Source organism: Bombus terrestris, chromosome 6 (assembly GCF_910591885.1).
Source record: "Bombus terrestris chromosome 6, iyBomTerr1.2, whole genome shotgun sequence".
NCBI lineage: Eukaryota > Metazoa > Arthropoda > Insecta > Hymenoptera > Apidae > Bombus > Bombus terrestris.
The window spans coordinates 2,584,622-2,609,858 of NC_063274.1; the positions used below are offsets into that span (position 1 = coordinate 2,584,622).

Here is a 25,237-nt window from a genome sequence, read left to right on the forward strand (position 1 = left end):
ATCATCGCTTGAAAAGCGACGTTGAATTACTAATATTTCTGATTATATGGTAACATGCTGGTTAATCCGGTGGCAGAAAAATACAAAGCAAAAGTAACGCTTCAGAAGATAAGAATAATCTTTGTATATAAATACAAATACTATACGTAACTTATTCTTGTATACTCGTTGCAGAGGTGTTAGCTTCATCGTCGCGCGTACACAACTACTGGATCGTGGATTCACAAATAAGAAATATTCACAACATGTTGTAACAATCGTCGCTTTAACAAATATCTCGATCACCGATGCAAAAAATCGACCAATATTAATTTTAAAACATGCACCATGTAATCCATCACTATCATTAATACCACGAATGTTGTTCATTGTTATATCGACTATTCCTGTATAACATGATTTTGCGACAATGGAAGAAGAATACACACTATGTGGTATTAGTATCGACTACTGTCGACAGAATCGCGCGGAAATACCCACACGACACGAACGATACGTAGAAGGGCGGTACCAGACACGAACTCGTGGCACTGGATATTCGCTCCTTAGATTACTTCAGAAGTCTTTCAGTTCGCCGGTGCGACTGTCGGTGAATCTCGCCATCGCGTTATTCATTCTTTTATCGTGTAATTGTATCGTCTTTGCCGGTTTAATTCGTTTGACCATGTTCGTGCAAGCTCCTGCTTTGTTGGTTCAACAAAAGTCAGAGAATTCTGAGGAAGGCAGCGACGAAGAAGGGACCGGTGATGTCCTCCAGGTCTATTGTTCTTTCGCTTTTTGACCGTTTATATTTTATTCGCGCGTATATTTTCTTTTGTTATTATGCGAAGCGCTAAGTGAAGCTACCGATTACCGTAATACTCGTGTAGAACAGTAGGACAATAAATAATTAGATAAACTATAGCGATATTAACCTAACGCAAATTCACAAAGTCGCTCTACTGTGAAATTAAATTGGATTATTGAAACTCGAGTGTGCGATATGACAATTTATCACATTTTGATAATAGTAGTAAGGGATGACATCAAAAATAAAAAATAAAACTGCAATCGATTAAGCTACGCTATACTTGTAATAAAGAGAATAGGCGAACATAATGTCTGATCAATGATAAGGCATTACTATTGACTCAAGCACGACGTATAAGAAACAATTAATATCCTCGATTTGCTTCGCAGAAACGCCGAGAAGAATGCGAGAGAAAGGCAAGACGAGGGGAGATGGATCCCCGTCTAGAATTCGCTTTCCAGCTCTTGATGGATGCTACACAATTGTCCCGCCACGAGGTCATGGATCACGTTTTCGAGGGAGACATGCTGGACGAAATCAATCAACTATTTTTGCCCCATATGAAGTCCACCCTTGTCTGGTATTATCAAGAAGTGGAGGAACCTGAAACTCTACGTCCTATAGAAACGGTCAAACCTTTTATCTTTTATTTTTTAATAAAAACCTCAATCTAACGTCAAAATTATTAAGTATTTTTTAATGTACACATAAATAATTATAATTAAAGTAGTATTATGAAAGTGAATTACTCTGTATAATCGTGTTTCTATCTCGATGAAAGTCAATATTAATTTTGCTGAAAATATTCACATGGTTTTAATAATTACCAGGAGAAAGAAACTAAAACTTGTCATTTTGTCACATTTCGATTTTATTTTGTATGCAGTTGTTAACAATACATAAGTCGATTGTATAAATACATAAGTTGTTAACAATACATAAGTTCGATAAGGTTAATGTTGATTTTCACTCAGATGGTAAACATAATTCTTACATGTATGTACCTATTACATTTTTATGATACGACACTTTATTACAATTATATATATTTAGTATATTTAGATATCAGTATTATTACAGTCTAATTATTCCAGTGTTAATAATAAGATAACCGTGGAATTTTATTTTGCAGATCCAAACAAAAACTTCGACCTCTAGACCAAGTCCAAGCACATCGGTGCCGAAAGTTAAAGAACAAAAGGAAACAAAAGAACCAGGGAAAAAGAAATTGTTTCTTACCGATGGATGGCAAGTACCTTGTACTGGAATATGCGTTTACATATTCAGGTATGATATAAAGCATAACGTCTAACAAAGTATGAAGTATTATACATAACAGTCTTATGAAGTTATAATTGATAGTCGCACTTCAGTGATACAAGCTCGAAATTTTTCTTAGATTAAATATCTCGAAACAATTACCTGAGGAAGGTTTCCAAAAAGATCTTTATACCGGTGTGATAGACACAAAAAAAGTGGGGATAATAACCGCGATACAGAGGGTAGTAGAATACGTTTTCATGGATGCGCTTGCACATCCTGGTTCTGAAGGAGAGGACGATTGTCCGATGATAAAGAGCCTTTTATTACCGGGATTAAGATCTTTCTGCAGTGCTTTGAAAGGTAACAATAGAATTACATATACAGTCACTGTATTTTCATAAAATTTTAGGTGATTATATCATTAAACTGCAAATATTTATGTAAATTTATATTTTTATGAACGTGATTGACATTTTTAGAAACATTTTATTATTTTATAATATTATTATTATTAATATTAATGTAGTATCGTGGACAAAAGGCCTAAGATATCGGCTGAACCGTAAACAAAGCCGCGGCATCATCGGGTACATCAATGCGTCGTCGGTCTTTTCAAATGGATAGTTTCGTGGAAAGGGCCTGCGTGACCCTGGCCACGGGCATTTCAGGATACGTGTCCGATAGGACGAGAAGAGACAAAGAGACGCTAAAGGCAGTGTTAGTTGAGAAGTCGGAGAGAACGAATGCAAAAGGCGTGCAGTTAGAGTTGAGAAGCGAGAGCGAGCGAGTGTAGAAGCCGGAGAGTGTGAATCGGGAAGTCGAAAGCCGCGTATGAGAATAAGACGTACGACAGCATTGTAATCATTTCGTTGCTTCGAATATTATTTATTAAATCAAAACATCAATACTTGTCCTTTCTGTCCTTTCCTCTAAGACCCATTCAGATACTACATTAATATAATATTAAAATTAATGTTAATATTATATTAATATGATTATTTTATAATATTAACATTTGAATAGAAACCTGCAGCGATAGCGTAAAAGTAACTAGCGTATATTCGATATCTTAAACTTTGCTACGAAGATTCCTTATTTTTGATATAAAGATCATAATATAAAATATTTTCGAAATTTTCGCAGTGTGTGAACAGATAGCTCACGAAGGACGGGTATTCGATGACGATGAAGCTCTAATGATGCAAGTGCGCAACTTTGAGGAAGCAAAAGCATTTATAGCGAAAAAAGGCGCTGTGAATATCGTAGAGGAAAGAGTACGAACGTGGATCAAGAGATTGAAAGACTTCATGGTAGAAAGCAAGCAGGTGAAACGAGAGAATGATAATTCTGGTCCTCAGCAGGAATTGGAATATTGGAAACGAAGAGGAGCACAATTCAGTCAGTTAGTCAACAAACTTCAGGTTCTATTTGCATTTTCGTATCGTAGCAGATAATTTTACTGTCAATCGTAATAACGAGTAAACTATTATCTGTGCTACGTATAAATATTTAGGATCACGAAATACGAATGTCGCTTCTTTGTTTGCAAGTTGCGCGTTCCAAGTTAATAAAAGATTGGGTCGATGTAGAGGATGAAGTCACTTATTGTTATAACGAAGCGAAGGATAATGCAAAATTTATACAGGCGTTGGAAAAATGCTGTCACTGCTTGTATTTGGACGATCCAGTAAGATAACATATCGTACGAAAAAGAGAAATTATTTTTATTTTCCTATATTGTTTTCTATGTGTGTTTTATATATATTCATATATATTGATATTAAGTATTTATCAGGTGAAGATGAGAGATTCCCTCGTATCGCTATTACAAACAGTTCGTTTAATATACAGCGTGTCGAGGTATTACAACACCTCGGAACGAACTAGTTCGTTAATGATAAAAATCACGAATCAAATGATCGTGGCTTGTCGTGATTACGTCACAAATAGAGGTCGAGAAACTGTCTGGGGTCAAGATCGAGCAGTTGCGCGATCGAAACTGAAGCATTGCTTAAAACTGAACAAGTAAATTATGGATTCTCTGTTTTTTATCGTTATATTTCAATCTGAGACATACCGATTCATTTTTTGTCCTTTTATATGGGAAATAACAAAGAATACCATTAAATTACAGAGCTTACAGAGAAACTTATAGACTGGTTCGTTGTTCTCCTGCTGTAACCGAACAAGAATTCTCGTTTTCAGAAACTCACGTATTTGGACGATTCGATTCCTTTTGCGATAGAGTAAGAAAAATTTTGACTATGTTCGAATTGATACAAGATTACAAAAGTCTCTTCGAAAGAAGAATGGAGGGTCTTTTATTGGGAGAATGTATGTAATTAATATACGGATGCTATTTGTTTTTAATTCGTTAATATTTATCTACACTTTTCAACTTTAGATCGTTTTGTGAGCGTAATTTTCAGTTTTCTATTTTTTATTTTCTTTTACTCCAATAGCATTGGACGATGCCATAAGAACTTTCGAAGCGGCTGAGAAAGTTGCTACCGCTAAAGGTTACGATTATCTAGATCCAAGGAATACTGAATTTGATACGGACTACAATGATTTCATGACAAAAACTGATAGTCTGAAACAAAACATCGGTAACATCATTGAGAAAAATTATGCGGACGTTTGGGAAACTCTTCAGGGTATACGATTTTTAACTCGATTCGAAAAAGTGAAGTGGTGCATTATAGTTGATTAAATAATGCACGAGGATTTGTACATTTGACATGTAAAGTTGCACAATTACTCTAATTATAGCACTTGAATCTGTATGTATGAACATGTATGTATGAACATGATATCTGTATGTATGAACATGAAGTATGTATGAACATGTTTCTTTGTCGATACATATTGTATTCAATACATCTTAAAATCATGTACTTTCGAAATTTGTTAATACTTCAATATTTGAATATTTTGATTTTATAGTTTCTTAATTTTTGTACTTTTTAATGTTTTAATTAATTTGCTTGGTTTTAAGGTCAGTGAGAAGATACCACTAACGAAGCTAGATGAAAAGTACAACATAGTAGTAAAATATTGTGACAAAGAAGTGGACAGAATACTAAAGTTATTCAAAAAACAGAGGGATGATCCACCATTACCAAGGCATATGCCAGCTATCGCTGGAAGATTAACTTGGGCAAATTCATTGAAGTAAATTAAACAAGTTATTCATACATCGTCAAACGATAATTTATGATTTTTATATCACTGACTCAAATTATTTTCTCTTCAGAGTACATTTAGATGAATTGGCTACATCAGTTTCCAATCATCCAGTGCTAAAGACTCTTCCGCTCACTATGGAACTAGAAAAACGGTATAATTATGCCCTCGGTGTTTTGAACCAATATAAATCAGACATTGCTGAAGTCTGGACTCATCAAAACTCTTGGGTCATTGAAGACTGTCTCAAACGGTAAATCGATCATACAAGTCCCTCGCAAACAAGAACCAAGCTAACTAATTCCACGTTTTATTAACACTAGGTTTACGGGACCCGTCAATTTGACGGATTTCGAACTTTGAACTGAAATATCTCAAAAACCATAGCACCAATTTTAACCATTTTGCATCGTAAATTAATCATTTCATGTAAAGAGTTTATACACAAAATTATTTTTTCCTAGGCTTTCTAATTTTTGAAATCTGTATGTGGTATACCTATCTCTACGGGACCCATCAAATTGACGGGTAAACGAAAATAAGCATTTTTCTTTAAAAAAATCGATTTATTCAAATTAAATCTGAAAGGAACAATATTAGGCTTCACATTTAAATAAATTATTAATAAATAAAAAGTCTTTTTTTAAAATTATCACTAAAAAAATAACAATAACATTAACAGTACAGGCTAATCATATCTATTGAGCACATTTTTTGCAAATATACTGAATATTGTTTGTGCATTTTCCGCATACGATCTTTTTGCAATATAAACAATAATTATTACTTCTATTTTTTTTGCAATAATCCACTTGGCAACTTTTTCGCACTTCTGATGTTGAAGGTGACAGAAATGAAGTGTCTGATCTTTGGCAAATGTTGTCCTTGTTTTCTTCAGTTAATTCCTCGGCTAAACAAAATATGAATTCCTTTCTGGATATTTTCGATCTGATACACTCTTTATATAGTATCCACGCGTTTATCGCTGTCAAATCCAAAATATTGAAAAAGACTTGAAGGGGCCATCGGAAACTCCTTGCTTTCACGCTATATTTGCGTGCTATTTGGTCAACACCATACTTTGTTTTATTGTAAAAAGCAATGGTTTCTGGAACACGTTTATAATTATCTTCTATTCGTACACCTGTATGTTTGGTGCTTAGAAGGAGGACTTTTACTTTAGATTTACTTTTATACACAGTAAGTGTGCAGTTTTCTGATTTATATAAATTTGAGGAAAACAATGTCATCTTGTCCTTTTTTCTCTTGAGCATCGAGTTTCATCTTTCCCCATATAAGGGAAACCATTCAAAATATATTTTGTTTGAACGTCAACTGCTAACCAAAATTTAATGCCAAATTTATGAGGCTTATTCAGTATATATTGCGTAAACCTGCATCAGGCTTTCGTTGGAAATAATTGTTCATCTATTGAGATATTTTCATATGGCTTGTAACAGGTTTGGCTATTACTTATAAATCTGTTCCATATTTCGGATATCAGCGCAAATTTATCTGTTTGTAATCTTTTGGAGGCTTTCAATGATCTCGCTTCATATGCGCACTGGATATATAGAATTCCTAGAAAACTACGCAACTCAGCAACTGTGATTGTCCAGTCCTTTTTCAAAACTCGATGCGCCTCGGTTTCATTGCAATCGTTTCCGTGTTCCATTATGTGTCTGTCAATTATTAATTCGAAAGCACTAGTTACATAACCCGACATAATATTTCTCTTAGCATAACCAGTAGGCCCTGCGATATCCTTGAATATCATACGAACGGGCGTCCTATCCCTAGATTCGCCTGCTTTCAGTTTTATGCACTATGTCCCGTCAATTGCAATTTCAATTTCACCTATTACATTTTGGGATATGCTTGGAATGCTCGTTCTTTCATCCTCGGAGTCAGAACTAAAAAGAATACGCATCCTTTTCTTGTTACGACACACTTTCAAGAAGTGTTCCTCTTCACTATCCGAAGATCCTTCTATCTCTCCACTTTCGATGTATTCAAAGCTTTCACTGTCAGCTTTGCTTTGACCTAATTCATACTGATCTTCTTCGGAGGTATCCTCAGAACAATCTTCATTGATGTTGACATTTTGTCCAATATCTTATCATATTTCTTGAATTTACTCATGATTGCTAGAAAAGGGGGATTGTTCAAAATAAGAAAATACTGTGCCCTAATTCAATTATCCTATTGTATTATTGTATTATTATTATTAGTATTGTATTATTAGTATTATTAGTATTGTATTATTATATTTCTTGAATTTACTCATGATTGCTAGAAAAGGGGGATTGTTCAAAATAAGAAAATACTGTGCCCAAATTCAATTATCCTATTGTATTATTGTATTATTATTATTAGTATTGTATTATTAGTATTATTAGTATTGTATTATTATATTTCTTGAATTTACTCATGATTGCTAGAAAAGGGGGATTGTTCAAAATAAGAAAATACTGTGCCCAAATTCAATTATCCTATTGTATTATTGTATTATTATTATTAGTATTGTATTATTAGTATTATTAGTATTGTATTATTATATTTCTTGAATTTACTCATGATTGCTAGAAAAGGGGGATTGTTCAAAATAAGAAAATACTGTGCCCAAATTCAATTATCCTATTGTATTATTGTATTATTATTATTAGTATTGTATTATTAGTATTATTAGTATTGTATTATTATATTTCTTGAATTTACTCATGATTGCTAGAAAAGGGGGATTGTTCAAAATAAGAAAATACTGTGCCCAAATTCAATTATCCTATTGTATTATTGTATTATTATTATTAGTATTGTATTATTAGTATTATTAGTATTGTATTATTATATTTCTTGAATTTACTCATGATTGCTAGAAAAGGGGGATTGTTCAAAATAAGAAAATACTGTGCCCAAATTCAATTATCCTATTGTAAATACTTACAATAAGTGGAGACAATAATGGGAAATGTCTACGATCACTGAAACTTTTGCACACTATCTTTGAAAAACAGATTGTTTATGAAATCAGCTAAGCCGTCAATTTGAGGGGTCTTGTAGAGATAGATATACTACATACAGATTTCAAAAATTAGAAAGCCTAGGAAAAAATAATTTTGTGCATAAATTCTTTAGATGAAGTGATTAATTTACGATGCAAAATGGTTAAAATTAATGCTATGGTTTTTGAGATATTTCAGTTCAAAGTTCAAAATCCGTCAAATTGACGGGTCGTGTTAATGTTATTGTTATTTTTTTAGTGATAATTTAAAAAAAAGACGTTTTATTTATTAATAATTTATTTAAATGTGAAGCCTAATATTGTTCCTTGCAGACTTAATTTGAATAAATCGATTTTTTAATGAAAAATACGTATTTTCGTTTACCCGTCAATTTGACGGGTCCCGTAGAGATAGGTATATACGAAACGCCCGTAAACCTAGTGTTAATTTTTTACGTAAACATCATATTTTGTTTTATTGATTCAGACCTTTGCTGACGGTGGACGAGAAAACAGGAAAGATTAAAGTCAACTTGGAAGGACGCGTCACTCTCCTGCTCCGAGAAGCTGACTGCTTGGCCAAATTGAATCTGGAAATTCCTATCGTCGCGTTGACTATTTTGGCGAAGAAAGATTATTTCACATTGGTCACAGACTCTCTCCAATTGATGATCGAAGAGTTCGTCTTTACGGCCAGACGTGTGAAACTTGAAGTGAGGCCATTGTTACTACCGCATTTGGTGCGAGTTGCATCTTTGTTGGAACCTGGTTTGACTTCTCTGAATTGGACCAATCCAGAATGGAGAAACTTCTATCAGAACACAAAACAGCAGATCAAGGAATTTGATATCCTTATTACAAGGGTTCACGATGTGTACGACAATAGGTACATTTCTTTTTAAACTTTTTGCAAATCGTACCTTTCTAAATTACAATAGCTTTTTTTAGATAAGCATATATTATATTACTCGTTTGCCTTTGTCTTTCTTTAGTGTCTCTTAATTTTCGTCTATTTTACTTTTCTACAAATTCTTATTAGAATTAAAAGAGGTATTTTTGTTATACAGATGTAATAATTTTGCTGATATTTGACAGTTAAAGAAAATTTCTTACAATGATAAGGATTCCAGATTTTCATCATTGATCGTTCTGCATAAGTTCATAGGTATTTATAAAATCAAATAAAAGTTCCCTTCCCTTGTTTCAAGGATTTTACAGGTGCTGGCAGCTATGCAAAAGATAACGTTACATTCTATGCCAGAATCTGATCAGCCTTGGACTATAGAGGAATTTGTAGAAAAGACTGAAGAAGTATGCAGACTGGCAGCGGTAGATTTATATCGTAAAAGTATGATGGTGGAAGAGGCTGTGGAAGAAGTACTAGATCTTGTTAAGAACGCGGCAGAGAATTTCAAAGCTGCTGCTAATTCCAGTCAATTCGAATTTTTTAATAGCGAAGGTGATATGTGACATTATCTGAAAAACTAGTTTCTTCCATAATTAAATATAGAAATAGCCAGGAAATTTGTTTTCATATATCAGCGTGAAAATGAAAAATTTCATCGTAAAAATTTTGCAAGTGAGCTTCACTAATACATAATGCAATTCTGTTTTGGATATTTTTCAAAAAGTTTTTACGATGGTACGCCTCTGTTTCTTTTCGACTCTAATCAATTTCCAATAAGAATTAAACCAATTATATAAAAAATAGATTATAAATATCATTTATAATATTTTAATCCACGTTTCTTACTTTTTTCTTTTTGCACATTTCCCAATCATAACTTTTATGTACGATGAGCTTACAGAAAATGAAGAGGTAGTGGACCAAACAGTTCAACAAGATTGGTCCTTAGTTTGGAATTTATTCGACGATCCTCATCAGCTGTTGGTTACTCCTGGTAGCTTACCGAAAGGAATGCAAGACATGGTTCGAAATGCCGTGTCTGAAATGAGGAGATATTACTCTAGAAAGGTCGTCGATGTTCTGATAAGAGTCACTAGAAGCTCATTGGACATTATTAGAAAGCGATTTATTCGGGAAATCGATCCAGGTGACTTCCTGTTCGATAAAATATGAATGCATAGTCCAAAGTTTTGCAGATGATCATGTGAATTAATAATTATCGTTTGGTCAGAGGACGCACCGAATCCAATATTTCTGCTTCATGCAACATTAATGATACCGGTGGTGACCGTGAAGCCTAGTTTAGACGACGTACAGGAAGTACTAACTTTAGTTGGTAAAACTATTGCTGGCGTTGCGAGAGGAGTGTCGCAATGGAATTCTAGAATAAATAAGGTATAATTTTTAACATATGTAGTATAATACATACAATGATAAACGTTTAGTATTACATGCCATTATTATATTAGTACTGTATCTATGTTACGATATAATGCTGTGATGTAAAACGTCTAATATATATTATAATATATTATATTATTTACCTTATTATAACACATTATTATTTTTTAATAATTCAGGATACATGGGGTCAAGCCTACTCCAAAAGGAATTTCGCAGATATCGTCATGCGCGCTCAGATGCAAGCAGCGAACAGGAAACAAGAAGAGCCAGAAGATGCAAGAGTCAGAAGACGAAGGCTGTTCAAAATTATCTCTGAGGAGAGATCAATTTTTCCTGTTCAAGAGCAGAATTTTCACGCAATGGTGATGGATAACAAAGAAGTGATGAAACTATTATCCATGTTAAACACGTGCATGCAAGAATTCAAGCCAGTAAGAAATCTTATATATATTTGTAAATATCGTTCTGCTTGTAGTAACACAAATTTCTAATTATTATTACAGGACCTTGCAGAATTTATCGACAGGTGGAAGCCATATAAATTCTTGTGGAAGAATGAAAGAAGTATGCGGGAATTACTACAAATTTCTTTGCCTGAATTTGAATCTACGCTTCGACAGCACAGTGAACTCGAAGATCTTTTAGCAACTGAACCTGATATGGTCATTTTTGGAAGTTCCATCGCTGTCTCCACGGAGAAGCTGAAATATGGCTTATACACGGAAATCAAAGGTAAAGTAACATTAACTTAAAATTCGTAGGAGATTAATTATAATTTTCCTTCTATACGCACAATCTAGCGTTGAAGCTTCATAAAATAAATTGTTTTATGTTGCTTTCCTTTTAATTATGATAACAGTGCAGTGCTACTGAATAGAAGTTCGGATCAACCCAAATACGTTCGAATCTCTTCTTCGTAACGCTTTCCGAAACAATATAATTTTCCCCCAATTTGAAATCAGATTGAATATATTAATCAAATATTTGTGTTGCTATTTATTATTCGTTATTCTTCACGAAAGAACAGCGATATTCGTGATGTGTAGATAAAAATAACGTCAAATGTATTACTAAAGTTCACAAAATAAAGCCAGATTTGAATTGTATTAAAACACTGTCGAAAAAAAAAATATATATATATAATGAAATTCTCAAAATTCGCAAAATAGAAAATACATAAAAAAATGCAGTCATATTCCGAGACATAGACGCCTTTCTGACACAAATGTCCATAGCATGCACCCACAAAATTGGTCAAGCGATGAAAAAGAAGTACCGACGCGAAATGGAATATGTTTATGCGTTAATGAACGAAATGGAGCGTAAATTGGATCGTCAGATACGCGATCTGGACGACGTACGACTTATTATGGATACTTTAAAGAAAATTCGGGAACAAGAAGTTGACATGGAATTAAAAATCGACCCAATCGAGGAAGCCTTCAACATTGTCACAAGATACGAAGTACCAGTAGACCAAGAATGTCTGGAACAAGTTGATAACTTGAGATATACGTGGCAACAGTTGCTCGCACGAGCGCAAGAAAGTCACGTGTTGCTATTGAAGTTGCAGCCACAGTTCGAGGAAGACCTTAGAAACAATCTTGAGAACTTCCATATAGATAACAAGATGTATTGTGAGGAATACAGATCTTCTGGACCTATGCAGGCTGGTCTAAGTCCACGAGAAGCTTCAGATAGGCAGATTTTGTTCCAAAATAGATTCGATGGCATGTGGAGAAAATTGCAAACTTACCAAAGTGGTGAAGAATTGTTTGGTTTACCTACAACAGATTATCCTGAACTATCGCAGATAAGAAAGGAGCTGAATTTGCTTCAGAAATTGTATAAGTTGTACAATGATGTTATCGACAGGGTGAACAGCTACTATGACATTCCATGGAGTGAGGTAAAATATTTCTTCAAAAATGAATATCTGAAGCGATTCGTGAAAGTATATTTGCACATACTTAATAGAAAAATCTTTTATTTATATCATTAGATGTATTATGTATGATATTTTTAGATTTCATCAATCTTCCACAAATTCAAACAAATCCGAGAATGGTAATATTCAAATTTGATATTCTAATAGCTGTAACTTCGACAAAAAGAACAGACATTTTCTTATTTAAAAGTATTGATAATACATTGATCATTCATTAATATTAATTACACATCGAATATATTTGTGTAATATACGAATATTATATCAGAACATTATTACATATTGCAGATGTTAATTTAATATCGATCATATATATTGTACATAATACATCAATATTGAAAGCAAGATAACTTACCTTACCTATAACAAAGAATACTGATGCAATGTTCAGGTGAATATTGAGGACATAAACAACGAGCTAATGGAATTCCAAAACCGATGCCGCAAGTTGCCAAAGGGTCTGAAGGAATGGCCCGCGTTCTTCGCCCTAAAGAAAACCATCGACGACTTTAACGACATGTGTCCACTCCTAGAATTAATGGCCAACAAAGCCATGAAACCTCGCCACTGGCACAGGATCGTAGAAGTGACGGGCTACTCGTTTGACCTTGAAAGCGAGGGTTTCTGCTTGAAGAACATCCTGGAGGCGCCTTTATTGAAATATAAAGAGGACATCGAAGACATTTGCATTTCAGCCATGAAAGAAAAAGACATCGAGGCGAAATTAAGGACTGTGGTGAATGAATGGTCATCTCATGAGTTGACGTTCATGACGTTTAACAACAGAGGAGAATTATTATTAAGAGGAGACACCACTGCTGAGACGATTGGCCAACTGGAAGACAGTTTAATGGTGCTTGGCTCGTTGATGTCGAATCGATACAACGCGCCATTCCGCAAGCAGATACAACAATGGCTCACAGATCTGTCGAACACAAATGAAATATTAGAAAGATGGCTACTGGTACAAAATATGTGGGTTTATCTGGAAGCCGTGTTCGTTGGTGGTGACATAGCAAAACAATTACCGAAAGAAGCGAAAAGGTTTAGTAAGATTGATAAGAGCTGGCAGAAAATTATGCAAAGGGCACACGAAACTCCGGGAGTGGTACCATGTTGTGTAGGAGATGATTTGCTTAAGCAACTTCTGCCACATCTGCAGGAACAGCTAGAATTGTGTCAGAAATCTCTTAGTGGGTATGCATGCAATTAGTAATTGTAAATAGTAAACGAAATTGCTACAATGATTAATGCAATTGCAGATATTTAGAAAAGAAGCGTATGATGTTCCCAAGGTTCTTCTTTGTATCGGACCCTGCTTTGTTGGAGATACTTGGTCAAGCTTCTGATTCTCACACGATACAGAACCATCTGCTATCTATTTTCGACAATACGCGTTATGTGAAGTTTCATGATATCGAATATAATAAAATGACCGCTGTTATTTCATCGGAAGGTGAAACGATCTTGGTACGTGTGGGATCTTGTTCAAAACATTTAATGATATATTTAAACGCTGAAATATAATATTATCGTGGTATCACATTAACAAAAATATAATGCTAAGCAATTTTTGAAACGTAGCTTGAAAAAGCGGTGAGGGCAGAGGGCTCAGTAGAAACGTGGCTAACGCAACTTTTGCAAACATCGCAACAATCTTTACACTCGATAATCCGGCAGTGTTATTCAATGATAAATGATGCAAACTTTAATCTACTTACATTTTTGGATAAAATGCCAGCTCAGGTCGGTTTACTAGGAATACAAATGATCTGGACCAGGGACAGTGAGCTAGCTTTAGCTCAAGCTCGTGCAGATAAAAAGATTATGACAGAAACGAACAACAGATTCCTGGACTTACTAAATACATTGATTGATCAGACTACCAGAGATCTTGCAAAAATTGAAAGAACAAAATTTGAAACTTTGATTACAATTCATGTGCATCAACGTGATATCTTCGATATATTAGTAAGTTAAAGGAAAATAATATTAATATATACAGGGCGTCCTGCTGTATAGTGTGCAAACTTTGCTGCCAGAGAATATAAGAAAGAACAGTCCAAGTATGACTAGTAAATCTAAAGTTTACGTTCTAATATAAGATTATTATTCTAGAGAATAAAAAATATAAAAATCTAGGGATCGAAACTAGAGCATTATTGACATTTTTCTTTTTTCTTAAAAAATTATTTCTTCGTAAAATAATACAGAAAAATTCCACTTATCTGGACTTCACTTATTGTATTAAATTAGTGTCTAATTAGAAATTAGAAATTTCTTATTATACGACTCGAGTTATATGGTCTGTTTCTCCCCCGATGACTTCAAATAAATCGAATTTTACCATTTCTGTTTACCTCTGAAAGAATATTAATTTATGAGGTTTCATACATAGTGCCGTTTGAATGTACGATCACTGAACGATTTCGAGTGGCTGAAGCAATGCAGATTTTACTTCAAAGAAGATCTTGACAAAACATCGATCTGTATAACAGACGTGAACTTTACATATCAAAATGAATATCTAGGATGCACAGAAAGACTCGTGATTACTCCATTAACAGACAGGTAACTACAAATGCGTACGGAAAAAATCTCACGGCAATAAATTACGATAAATACGTAAATATTATAAAATTATGTGTAGCTTTTTCATCTATTTCATTTTTTACTTCATGTTTCTAGATGCTATATAACTTTGGCACAAGCATTATCAATGTCTATGGGTGGCTCACCTTGTGGTCCAGCCGGAACAGGCAAGACTGAAACTGTCAAAGATATGGGCAAAACTTTGGCCAAATATATAGTAGTATTCAATTGTTCGGATCAAATGGATTATAGAGGATTAGGACGTATCTATAAAGGACTAGCACAAAGCGGATCTTGGGGTTGCTTTGATGAATTTAATAGAATCGAGTTACCAGTGTTGTCTGTCGCTGCTCAACAAGTTGCAGTTGTTTTGGCTGCGAAGAGGGAGAAAAGGAAGCAGTTCGTTTTTACCGATGGAGACTTGATTGACATGTGTCCTGAGCTTGGAATATTTATAACAATGGTAAAAAAAAAAAGATAACAAACGTATTAATACTGTAATGTAAAGTTATTTTCTTGCAGGAAACTTTGTATGTGATGTAAAAGTTAGAATTATAAGATAAGAATTACGTTACAGAATCCTGGATATGCCGGTAGAAAAGAACTTCCAGAGAATCTAAAGATACAGTTCCGCACCGTCGCTATGATGGTACCTGATAGACAAATCATTATTCGAGTAAAACTAGCTAGTTGTGGTTTCCTGGAAAACATCACGCTTGCTCGGAAATTTTACACTTTGTACAAATTGTGCGAAGAACAACTTACAAAACAGGTAATATATTTAAAAACACAATAATTAAATTGTAATTTCAATAAACATCCTGTTCATTTATGAAGGTCCATTACGACTTTGGTCTAAGAAACATATTGTCCGTATTAAGAACATTAGGAGCGTCGAAAAGGGTAAACTCCAAAGATTCTGAAAGCACGATCGTTATGCGTGTTTTAAGAGATATGAATCTTTCGAAGCTCATAGGTACATAATTATACTTATTACTATACTAAGAATATCTGCTATTACTACCTGCAAAGATACATGTACAAAATAAATGTTATCTATAAAATAAATATTAGTATCGAGTACATTAATCATTTTAGACGAGGACGAACCATTATTTATATCATTGGTGGCTGATCTGTTTCCAAATCAAGCTCTTGAAAAGACTTCTTATCCAGAGTTGGAAGCTGCTATTAGTCAACAAGTAGAAGAAGCTGGGTTGATATACCATCCACCGTGGGTGCTAAAATTAATACAGCTATATGAAACACAAAGGGTAAGACATGGAATAATGACCCTAGGTCCGACCGGTGCAGGAAAAACCACTTGTATACATATTTTGATGAAAGCTTTAACGCAATGCGGCAATTTCCATAGGTAATTACATTGACAAATATTTCTCTAATAATTTATATGGCAACATAAAAATTCATTCTTAGTCCGCGAAGTTATTTTTTTCGAAAAACGTTACAAAACACCGTTAAAAATTGTTTTTTCACCAAATAATATAATTTAAAATGATTTAACTCGGTCAATGATCAGGAACGTATTTTACAGAGAGATGAGAATGAACCCAAAAAGTATAACAGCTGCTCAAATGTTTGGCCGATTGGACGTGGCGACTAATGATTGGACGGATGGAATATTTTCAGCTTTATGGCGCAAAACACTGAAATTAAAAGAAGGAGAGTACGTATGGATGGTGCTTGACGGACCTGTTGATAGTATCTGGATCGAGAACTTAAACTCTGTACTGGACGACAATAAAACTCTGACTCTTGCGAATGGTGACCGATTATCGATGTCATCTAATTGCAAGATCATCTTTGAGCCTCATAATATCGACAATGCAAGTCCAGCTACGGTATCTCGTAATGGAATGGTGTACATGAGTTCATCAGGATTGGACTGGAATCCTGTGGTGACTGCTTGGTTGAAAAGTCGAACACCTTTGGAGCAAGAAGTGTTTGGTCAATGTTTTACAGATTCTTTTACGCAGGTAAAGAAACATAATTGTCATTATATAAAATATTTAAAAACACATTATTCATAATTAGATTAAATAGAGGTACTTGCGCAAATTTTGTTCAAATGTTGATAAAGAAAATTAAACGTGAAGAAAATTATGTCTTATTTTCCAGATACTTCAATATATATTTTGTTGTTGATATTTCGAGTTTATATTTGTCCATTATCCCATATTTCCATTTGATCCATATGTGTAAATATTCAATTCTAAACAAATTAGTAATGTAATTACAAATTAACATGAAAAATTAATCACATTGTTTTACCTTATTACGAAACTATTTTTCACATTTCATATTTCATATTTCCTGAAAAAATTACTATGAAAATATTAAGTTAATTCTAGAAACTATTTATTTGTATCCTAAATAAAATTTCTAACAATATTATTGTATTGTAACATTGTAATATTGTAATATTGTAATTGCGGCAACATATAATTAATTTATAGATTTATTCATGGAGCACTCAAGCTTTATCGTTGACAATAGACGTTCTACAATGCAACATAGTGCGACAAATGTTATGTCTCCTCGAGGGTCTAATTCCACCCGAAGTACGCATAGAAGAAGACAACGACGAAGAAACAGAAGATGAAAAACGCCAACCGATGACAGCCGAACATCTAAAACGCTTTTACGTTTTTGCTTTGGTGTGGGGTATAGGAGCACTGTTAGAAACATCGGACAGGCAAAAGTATGACTCCTACCTGCGACAAAATTTCGAAAGTTTAGATTTACCAACGTCAGAAAAATACCCCGAAGCAAAATTGTTCGATTTCTATGTCAGTGAAAAGGGTAAATGGGATACGTGGACAAGCATGGTGACCAATTACGTTTATCCAGAGTATTCGACGCCTGATTACAGCAATGTATTGGTTCCTATACCTGATAATGTGAGAATACAATACCTAATCGATTTAATTGGTCGTCAAGATAAAGCAGTTTTATTAATAGGTGAACAAGGTTCTGCCAAAACCGTCATGATGAAGTCGTACATGAAAAAAGCGAACAGAGAGACCACTTTAAGTAGATCGTTCAATTTCAGCTCGGCTACGAGTCCATATCAGTTTCAGAAAACCATAGAAAGTTACGTGGAGAAACGTCTAGGTAGCATGTTTGGGCCACCAGGAGGGAAAAAAATGTTGGTTTTCATTGATGATATAAATTTGCCACAAATAAACGAGTGGGGGGATCAAATCACCAACGAAATTGTTCGTCAAACGATGGATATGAAAGGATTTTATTCTTTAGAGAAACCTGGAGACTTTACTAGCATCGTAGACGTAACATTTTTGGCAGCAATGTGTCAACCAGGTGGTGGAAGGAATGACATTCCTCTAAGATTGAAGAGACAGTTTTGTATTTTCAATTGTACGCTACCTAACGAAGCATCCATTGATCGCATTTTTAGCGTGCTCGGAGAAGGTCATTACAACGCTAAAAGAGGATTTTCAACGGAAGTTAGGAATCTCGTCAATAAAATGGTTCCCCTGACAAGAACACTTTGGGAAAGAACTAGAGCTAATTTATTACCTACACCGGCCAAGTTTCACTATACCTTTAATCTTCGAGATTTATCAAGAATTTGGCAAGGTATGCTTGGTACACTATCCACAGTTATCGATAAGGAAAGTGTGCTTATGTTGCTGTGGAAACACGAGTGCAGTCGCGTATTCAGTGATAGATTCACTATACAAGCGGATAAAGACTGGTTCGATGAAGAAATTCTGAAAGTTGTTGATGAAATGCTAGGGAAGGATTATACGAACATGCTCGATCAAGATCCTGTATTCGTAGATTTCATGAGGTAAGTATTATCGGTACGATCAACCGCGTACTTAATTTAAGTCAGATTATTTAGCTTATCACAACAGTAATATCGTCGATCGAAAAACAGGCGTGATAAAACTTCTACCTTAAACAAATATTAACATGTTTATTAGCATTAGGAAATCATAAGAATTGCTCAATTACACGCACTTTTTACCATTTTCGTAACAATTTTTAGAGATGCGCCCGAACCAACTGGTGAAGAAGGTGAAGACGCCGACGTTGAGTTACCGAAAGTATACGAACCCGTTTATGACGACCAAATCCTCAGGGACAGACTAGAAATGTTCCTTTCGCAATTCAACGAAATGCAAAGAGGTTCTGGTATGGATTTGGTCTTCTTCCCCGATGCCATGCTACATTTGGTTAAAATATCTAGAGTCATTAGGCATCCAAAAGGGAATGTAATGTTAGTAGGTGTCGGAGGATCTGGCAAGCAAAGTCTTACGAAATTATCGTCCTTCATTGCCGGCTACAAAACGTTTCAAATCACTTTGACAAGATCTTACAACGTAGCAAATTTTTTAGAAGATCTAAGATATCTCTATCGAACATGTGGAGCTCAAGGAAAGGGTACGACGTTTATATTTACTGATCTGGACATTAAAGAGGAGGGCTTCTTGGAATACTTGAATAATATTCTGAGCTCCGGGGTTATCAGCAACTTATTCACTCGTGACGAACAGCAAGAGATCATTTCAGAATTGACGCCTATCCTGAGACGCGAAAATCCAAAACGAACGATCAACAACGAACTCGTAATGGATTTCTTTCTTCAGAGGACCTGTCAAAATTTACACGTAGTATTTTGTTTCTCTCCCGTTGGCGAAAAGTTTAGAAATCGTGCTCAACGTTTTCCAGCTCTCATATCAGGCTGCACGATCGATTGGTTCCAACCTTGGCCCAAAGACGCTCTAATCTTAGTTGCTAAACACTTTCTGCATGACTTTAACATAGCTTGTACCAGCGAAGTCAAATCTGAATTGGTAAATGCCTTAGGCTCCATACAGGATATTGTTTCTCTGACGTCCGCGGAATACTTTCAAAGATTTCGTCGCGCTACTCACGTCACGCCAAAATCGTATTTGAACTTCATCGGTGGCTACAAAAATATCTACCAAAGCAAACAACATGAACTAGGCGAGGGAGCTAGGCGCATGGATACTGGCTTAGCGAAGCTGGAAGAAGCTTCCATATCAGTTGAGATCTTGAAAAGAGATCTAGCTGAGATGGAAAAAGAGCTAGTTCAAGCATCTGAAAAAGCAGAAACTGTCCTCTTGGAAGTAACAGAAAGAGCAATGCAGGCAGAGGCATTTAAGAATCAGGTGCAAAAAGTGAAAGAAAAAGCTGAGCAATTGGTAGCTTGCATAGCAGAAGAAAAAGCCTTAGCTGAACAAAAGCTAGAGGCTGCTAAGCCTGCGCTGGAGGAAGCAGAAGCTGCTTTGAACACTATTAAACCGGCTCATATAGCTACCGTTAGAAAATTGGGTAGACCGCCTCATCTCATTATGAGAATTATGGATTGTGTGTTAATTCTATTTCAACGTAAAATTGGATCGGTTGTTCCGGATACAGCTGCGCCATGTCCAAAGCCTTCTTGGGCAGAATCGTTGAAGTTAATGGCCAGCACCACGTTCTTGCTTCAATTACAAAACTATCCGAAAGACATAATAAACAACGAGATGGTTGAATTACTTCAACCTTACTTTAAGATGGAGGACTATAACATGGAAACTGCTAGACGAGTTTGCGGTGACGTGGCAGGTTTATTGTCCTGGACAAAGGCAATGGCTTTTTTCCATTCGGTGAATAAGGAAGTCCTGCCACTGAAGGCTAATTTAGCGTTGCAGGAAGCAAGACTCAAGGTAGCCATGGAGGATCTGGCAAACGCCGAGAGAGAATTATCGGAAAGAGAAATGGCCTTGCAAGCGGTTAAGGAACAATATGACTCTGCTGTTTCGGAGAAGCAAAGATTGACAGAAGCTGCAAACGTGTGTCTTAGAAAAATGACAGCTGCAACCGCATTGATTAACGGGTTAGGCGGTGAGAAAATACGCTGGACCGAGCAAAGCAGCGAATTTAAAATTCAGTTAGGTCGACTAGTTGGAGACGTTTTACTAGCAACTGGCTTTTTATCGTACTGTGGACCATATAATCAACAGTACAGAGCTAGCTTAGTGTCATCTTGGATGAACATTTTGGCAACTAAATCCATTCCCTTCACTAAAAATCTGAACATTACAAACATGCTCGTAGACAGTGCGACAATGTCGGAATGGACGCTTCAAGGATTACCAAATGACGAATTGTCTGTGCAAAACGCGCTTATTGTAACTAAATCCTCCTCCTATCCTCTGTTAATAGATCCTCAGAATCAAGGGAAAATGTGGATAAAGAACAAGGAATGCATGAACGAACTACAGATTACGTCTCTTAATCACAAATATTTTAGGACTCATCTTGAAGACAGTCTCTCTTTAGGCAGACCATTGCTGATAGAAGACATCGCGGAAGAGTTAGATCCAGTTCTCGATAACGTGCTTGAAAAGAATTTTATTAAATCCGGTTCCATCGAGAAAGTAATCGTCGGTGACAAAGAATGCGATGTAATGCCCGGTTTTATGTTGTACATCACCACGAAATTACCAAATCCTGCTTACAGTCCTGAAATTTCAGCAAAGACATCGATAATCGATTTTACCGTCACGATGTTAGGCCTGGAAGATCAGCTACTTGGTAGAGTTATCCTTATGGAAAAGGCAGACTTAGAAGCCGAAAGGGTGACTCTGTTCGAATCTGTGATGACGAACCAACGATCAATGAAAGAACTCGAAAGCACTCTGTTACATCGACTCACCTCTTCCGAAGGCTCTTTAGTAGACGATGAAGCGCTTATAAATGTGCTCAGAGAAACCAAAGTAACTGCAGAATCGGTTAATGAAAAACTAAAGGTGTCTGCGTTAACGGAAAAGAAGATCATGCTAGCCCGAGAAGAATTCCGCGCTGTCGCGTCGAGAGGATCTATTTTGTATTTCCTTATTGTAGAGATGAGCAACGTAAACGTAATGTACCAAAATTCGTTGCGACAATTTCTGACTATATTCGATAATTCCATTACCAAATCTGTGAAAAGTCCTATCACTGGTGAAAGAATAAACATAATTCTTCGTCACCTTACCTACGAAGTGTGGGCCTTTACTCTGAGAAGTCTATACGAACGACACAAATCGTTGTTCACCTTGATGCTAGCTATGAAGATAGACTGTCATCGAGGTGTAATTTCTCATACAGAGTTCAATGCTTTTATTAAAGGCGGTGCATCCTTGGACTTAAACGCAGTTACACCTAAACCATTCAGGTGGATTCTTGACATAACTTGGTTGAATCTAGTCGAGATCAGCAAACTAGACACGTTCTCGGATATTCTAACGAAAATCGAATTCAGCGAAAGAGAATGGCGAATATGGTACGAAAGAGAGAAACCCGAGGAAGAGGAACTTCCTTGCGGATATCAGAAGAAACTCGACGTATTTAGAAAATTACTTTTGATCAGATCGTGGAGTCCAGATCGAACTTTGTCCCAGGCGAAAAAATACGTGGTTGAATCATTAGGGAAAGAGTATGGAGAAACGAAGATCTTGGATCTAGAAGCTACGTGGTTAGAGTCTGAAGTTAGATCACCGCTTATATGTATATTGTCGATAGGATCAGATCCTAGCCCACAGATTACTGCACTGGCAAAGCAAAAAGTCATCCGTAAGCAAGTTGAGAACGTTTAACTTATATAAATATAAAAATAAAAATAAGCTACGATTTCATTTAAAAGTATAATTTATATTTAATGTATATTTAAGAATTGCAATCGGTGTCCATGGGACAAGGCCAAGAATTTCATGCTCGAAAATTGATCTCGGACGCTATGAACGCTGGTACTTGGGTATTGCTACAAAATATTCACTTATCACTTCCTTTTTGCACGGAAGTTATGGACGCTCTAGTTGAAACAGACATTGTGCATGAAGCATTTAGGCTTTGGATGACTACAGAAGTTCATCCACAATTTCCTATTGGTTTATTGCAGGTCTTTCCTTACATCTGTCAGAAGGGTTAATTTATAGACAAATAAGTTCTTTCTTATAATCAGCAACATTTCAGATGGCCATCAAATTTACGAACGAACCACCGCAAGGTATTAGAGCCAGCTTGAAAAGAACTTACCAAGGCGTAACGCAGGATACATTAGATTACAGTACGCAAACACAGTGGCCACCTTTACTGTATGCTGTTGCATTTCTACATACGGTAGTTCAAGAACGTAGAAAATTCGGACCTCTTGGTTGGAACGTACCATATGAATTTAATCAAGCTGATTTTGCTGCTTCCGTTCAGTTTATACAGAATCATTTGGATGAAATGGATCCAAAACGGGGAGTATCGTGGCCAACTATTTGCTATATGCTTGGAGAGGTTTGAAAATTGTATTAATTATACAAATATTTATTAAAATACTTTTGTGTTACCTTATTTTTGGTGATTTACTATTAGTATATCATCGAGTTGCACGTGGTTGATCCCAAACAAGTAAATCTTCAAAATGATCACACTTCAAAATAATTACAAACATAAAACTGAAACGAAAATACAAAAGTTCGTTATACCTAACTATTTTATATTTATTTCTATATGCAGGTTCAGTACGGTGGTAGAGTCACTGATGACTTCGACAAGCGTTTGTTAACTACATTTACACACGTTTGGTTTTGCGATGTACTATTGCGACCTGGCTTCGAATTTTATCGTGGATACAAAGTACCACAAACTAAGAATCTTCAGGGATACTTGGATTACATCGATAGCTTGCCTGCAACCGATACGCCGGAAGTGTTTGGTTTGCATCCAAATGCAGACATTACTTACCAAATAAATACAGCGAAAGGAATACTTGACACGATTTTGAGTGTTCAACCAAAAGAAGGGAATGCACAAGGCGGTGAAACTAGAGAAAACGTCGTCTATAAACTTGCTAACGATATGCTAGCCAAATTACCGAAGCAATATAATTCTTTTGAAGTGAAAGAAGCACTTCAACGAATGGGTGCACTGTTACCGATGAATATATTTTTGAGACAGGAAATCGACAGGTATACTTTCTTACATTCTCTTTTTTATGTCTAAATAATTTGCTTACTAGTCTAATTTCTACAGGATCACTAGAGTCATTAAAGAGGTGTATAACACTTTAACAGATTTGAAATTAGCTATCGAAGGTACCATTGTGATGAGCCAAGGTTTACGAAAGTCACTGGATGCGATGTACGATGCTCGCATTCCCGAGAAATGGCTAAAAATTTCCTGGGAATCGGCAACGCTTGGATTTTGGTACACAGAACTTTTAGAACGAGATCATCAATTCAGACAATGGTGCATTTATGGCAGACCTAAGGTCTTTTGGATGACTGGATTTTTCAATCCTCAAGGATTTCTAACTGCAATGAGACAAGTTAGACAAATATTCCTTTTTCGAAAATACTAAATTTAAAATTAATTTTTTTTCAACGATAAATGAAATTTATTATTATACAATACCTCGAATGAATTAAAAATAATTACTCGTGATATCGTTTCTTGAATTGCATCGATAAGAAAGCTGTCCAATATTTACAAATTTGAAACAAAATAATTTTGATTTTCAAATCTCTATATTTCGCAGGAAGTAACTCGAGCACATAAAGGTTGGGCTCTTGACTCTGTTGTATTACAAAATTTAATTACAAGATTTAACAAGGAAGATATAAAAAATCCACCTCAGGAGGGAGTATACGTTCATGGCCTATTTTTAGAGGGTGCTTCGCTTGATCGTAAAACCAGCAAATTAGTAGAAAGTAAACCAAAAGTTCTATATGAACAAATGCCTGTGATTTACATTTATGCAATAAACACAACTGCAGGAAAAGATCCAAAACTTTATGAATGTCCCATATATAGAAAACCACAAAGAACAGATTCGAAGTACATCGGATCGATCGATTTTGAAACTGATCATAACCCTCGACATTGGACGCTACGAGGTGTAGCGCTTTTATGTGATATAAAGTAATTTCTGCTATAATGTACTCGCTAAATACCAATCACATTATGTAATACTAAAACGTCAGATATAATGCATGTCAAACAGTACCAGTTTGTACCATGTAAGGTTTATCAGATGTTTATGTACATCCTTTCAAAGCATTAAAATTTTCAATATATTCAAATACTCGACATTACTTTCTTTTTCTTAATTAAAAA

At 35.3% G+C, this 25,237-nt stretch overlaps 1 protein-coding gene and 2 long non-coding RNA genes across 5 annotated transcripts; 1 reads left to right on the forward strand and 2 right to left on the reverse strand.

Annotated features, from left to right (window-relative positions):
• Position 1: 1 nt before the first annotated feature.
• On the forward strand, positions 2–25,215 carry LOC100648319 (dynein axonemal heavy chain 5). 3 transcript variants are annotated; one of them, XM_048406473.1, is made up of 34 exons: positions 2–757; positions 1,180–1,419; positions 1,923–2,077; positions 2,190–2,413; positions 3,197–3,474; positions 3,567–3,740; positions 3,849–4,078; positions 4,188–4,387; positions 4,516–4,739; positions 5,052–5,227; positions 5,310–5,492; positions 8,728–9,126; positions 9,449–9,699; positions 10,049–10,294; positions 10,379–10,542; positions 10,728–10,982; positions 11,055–11,283; positions 11,787–12,460; positions 12,891–13,696; positions 13,762–13,969; positions 14,084–14,470; positions 14,898–15,070; positions 15,188–15,554; positions 15,669–15,863; positions 15,929–16,067; positions 16,190–16,466; positions 16,647–17,088; positions 17,569–18,926; positions 19,128–22,705; positions 22,804–23,030; positions 23,105–23,416; positions 23,639–24,090; positions 24,155–24,449; positions 24,660–25,215. In XM_048406473.1, exons 1-34 carry the CDS (start codon positions 410–412, stop codon positions 25,044–25,046), a joined length of 14,253 nt encoding a protein of 4,750 aa, XP_048262430.1. In that variant the 5' UTR covers positions 2–409; the 3' UTR covers positions 25,047–25,215. The 3 variants fall into 3 exon arrangements, 2 of the variants coding, with proteins under 2 accessions (XP_048262430.1, XP_048262429.1); XR_007224283.1 differs by lacking the exons at positions 2–757; positions 1,180–1,419; positions 1,923–2,077; ... (3 more) ...; positions 3,849–4,078; positions 4,188–4,387 and having other exon boundaries at positions 4,471–4,710; positions 24,196–24,449; positions 24,660–24,904; XM_048406472.1 differs by lacking the exons at positions 2–757; positions 1,180–1,419; positions 1,923–2,077; ... (3 more) ...; positions 3,849–4,078; positions 4,188–4,387 and having other exon boundaries at positions 4,471–4,710.
• On the reverse strand, positions 8,874–10,528 carry LOC125385236. Its single transcript, XR_007224294.1, has 2 exons — positions 10,388–10,528; positions 8,874–10,186 (listed from the first exon to the last, which is right to left on the reverse strand). It is a non-coding gene; the product is annotated as an uncharacterized LOC125385236 (long non-coding RNA).
• On the reverse strand, positions 15,581–16,332 carry LOC125385235. The gene is made up of 2 exons (XR_007224293.1): positions 16,202–16,332; positions 15,581–16,115 (listed from the first exon to the last, which is right to left on the reverse strand). It is a non-coding gene; the product is annotated as an uncharacterized LOC125385235 (long non-coding RNA).
• Positions 25,216–25,237: the final 22 nt, after the last annotated feature.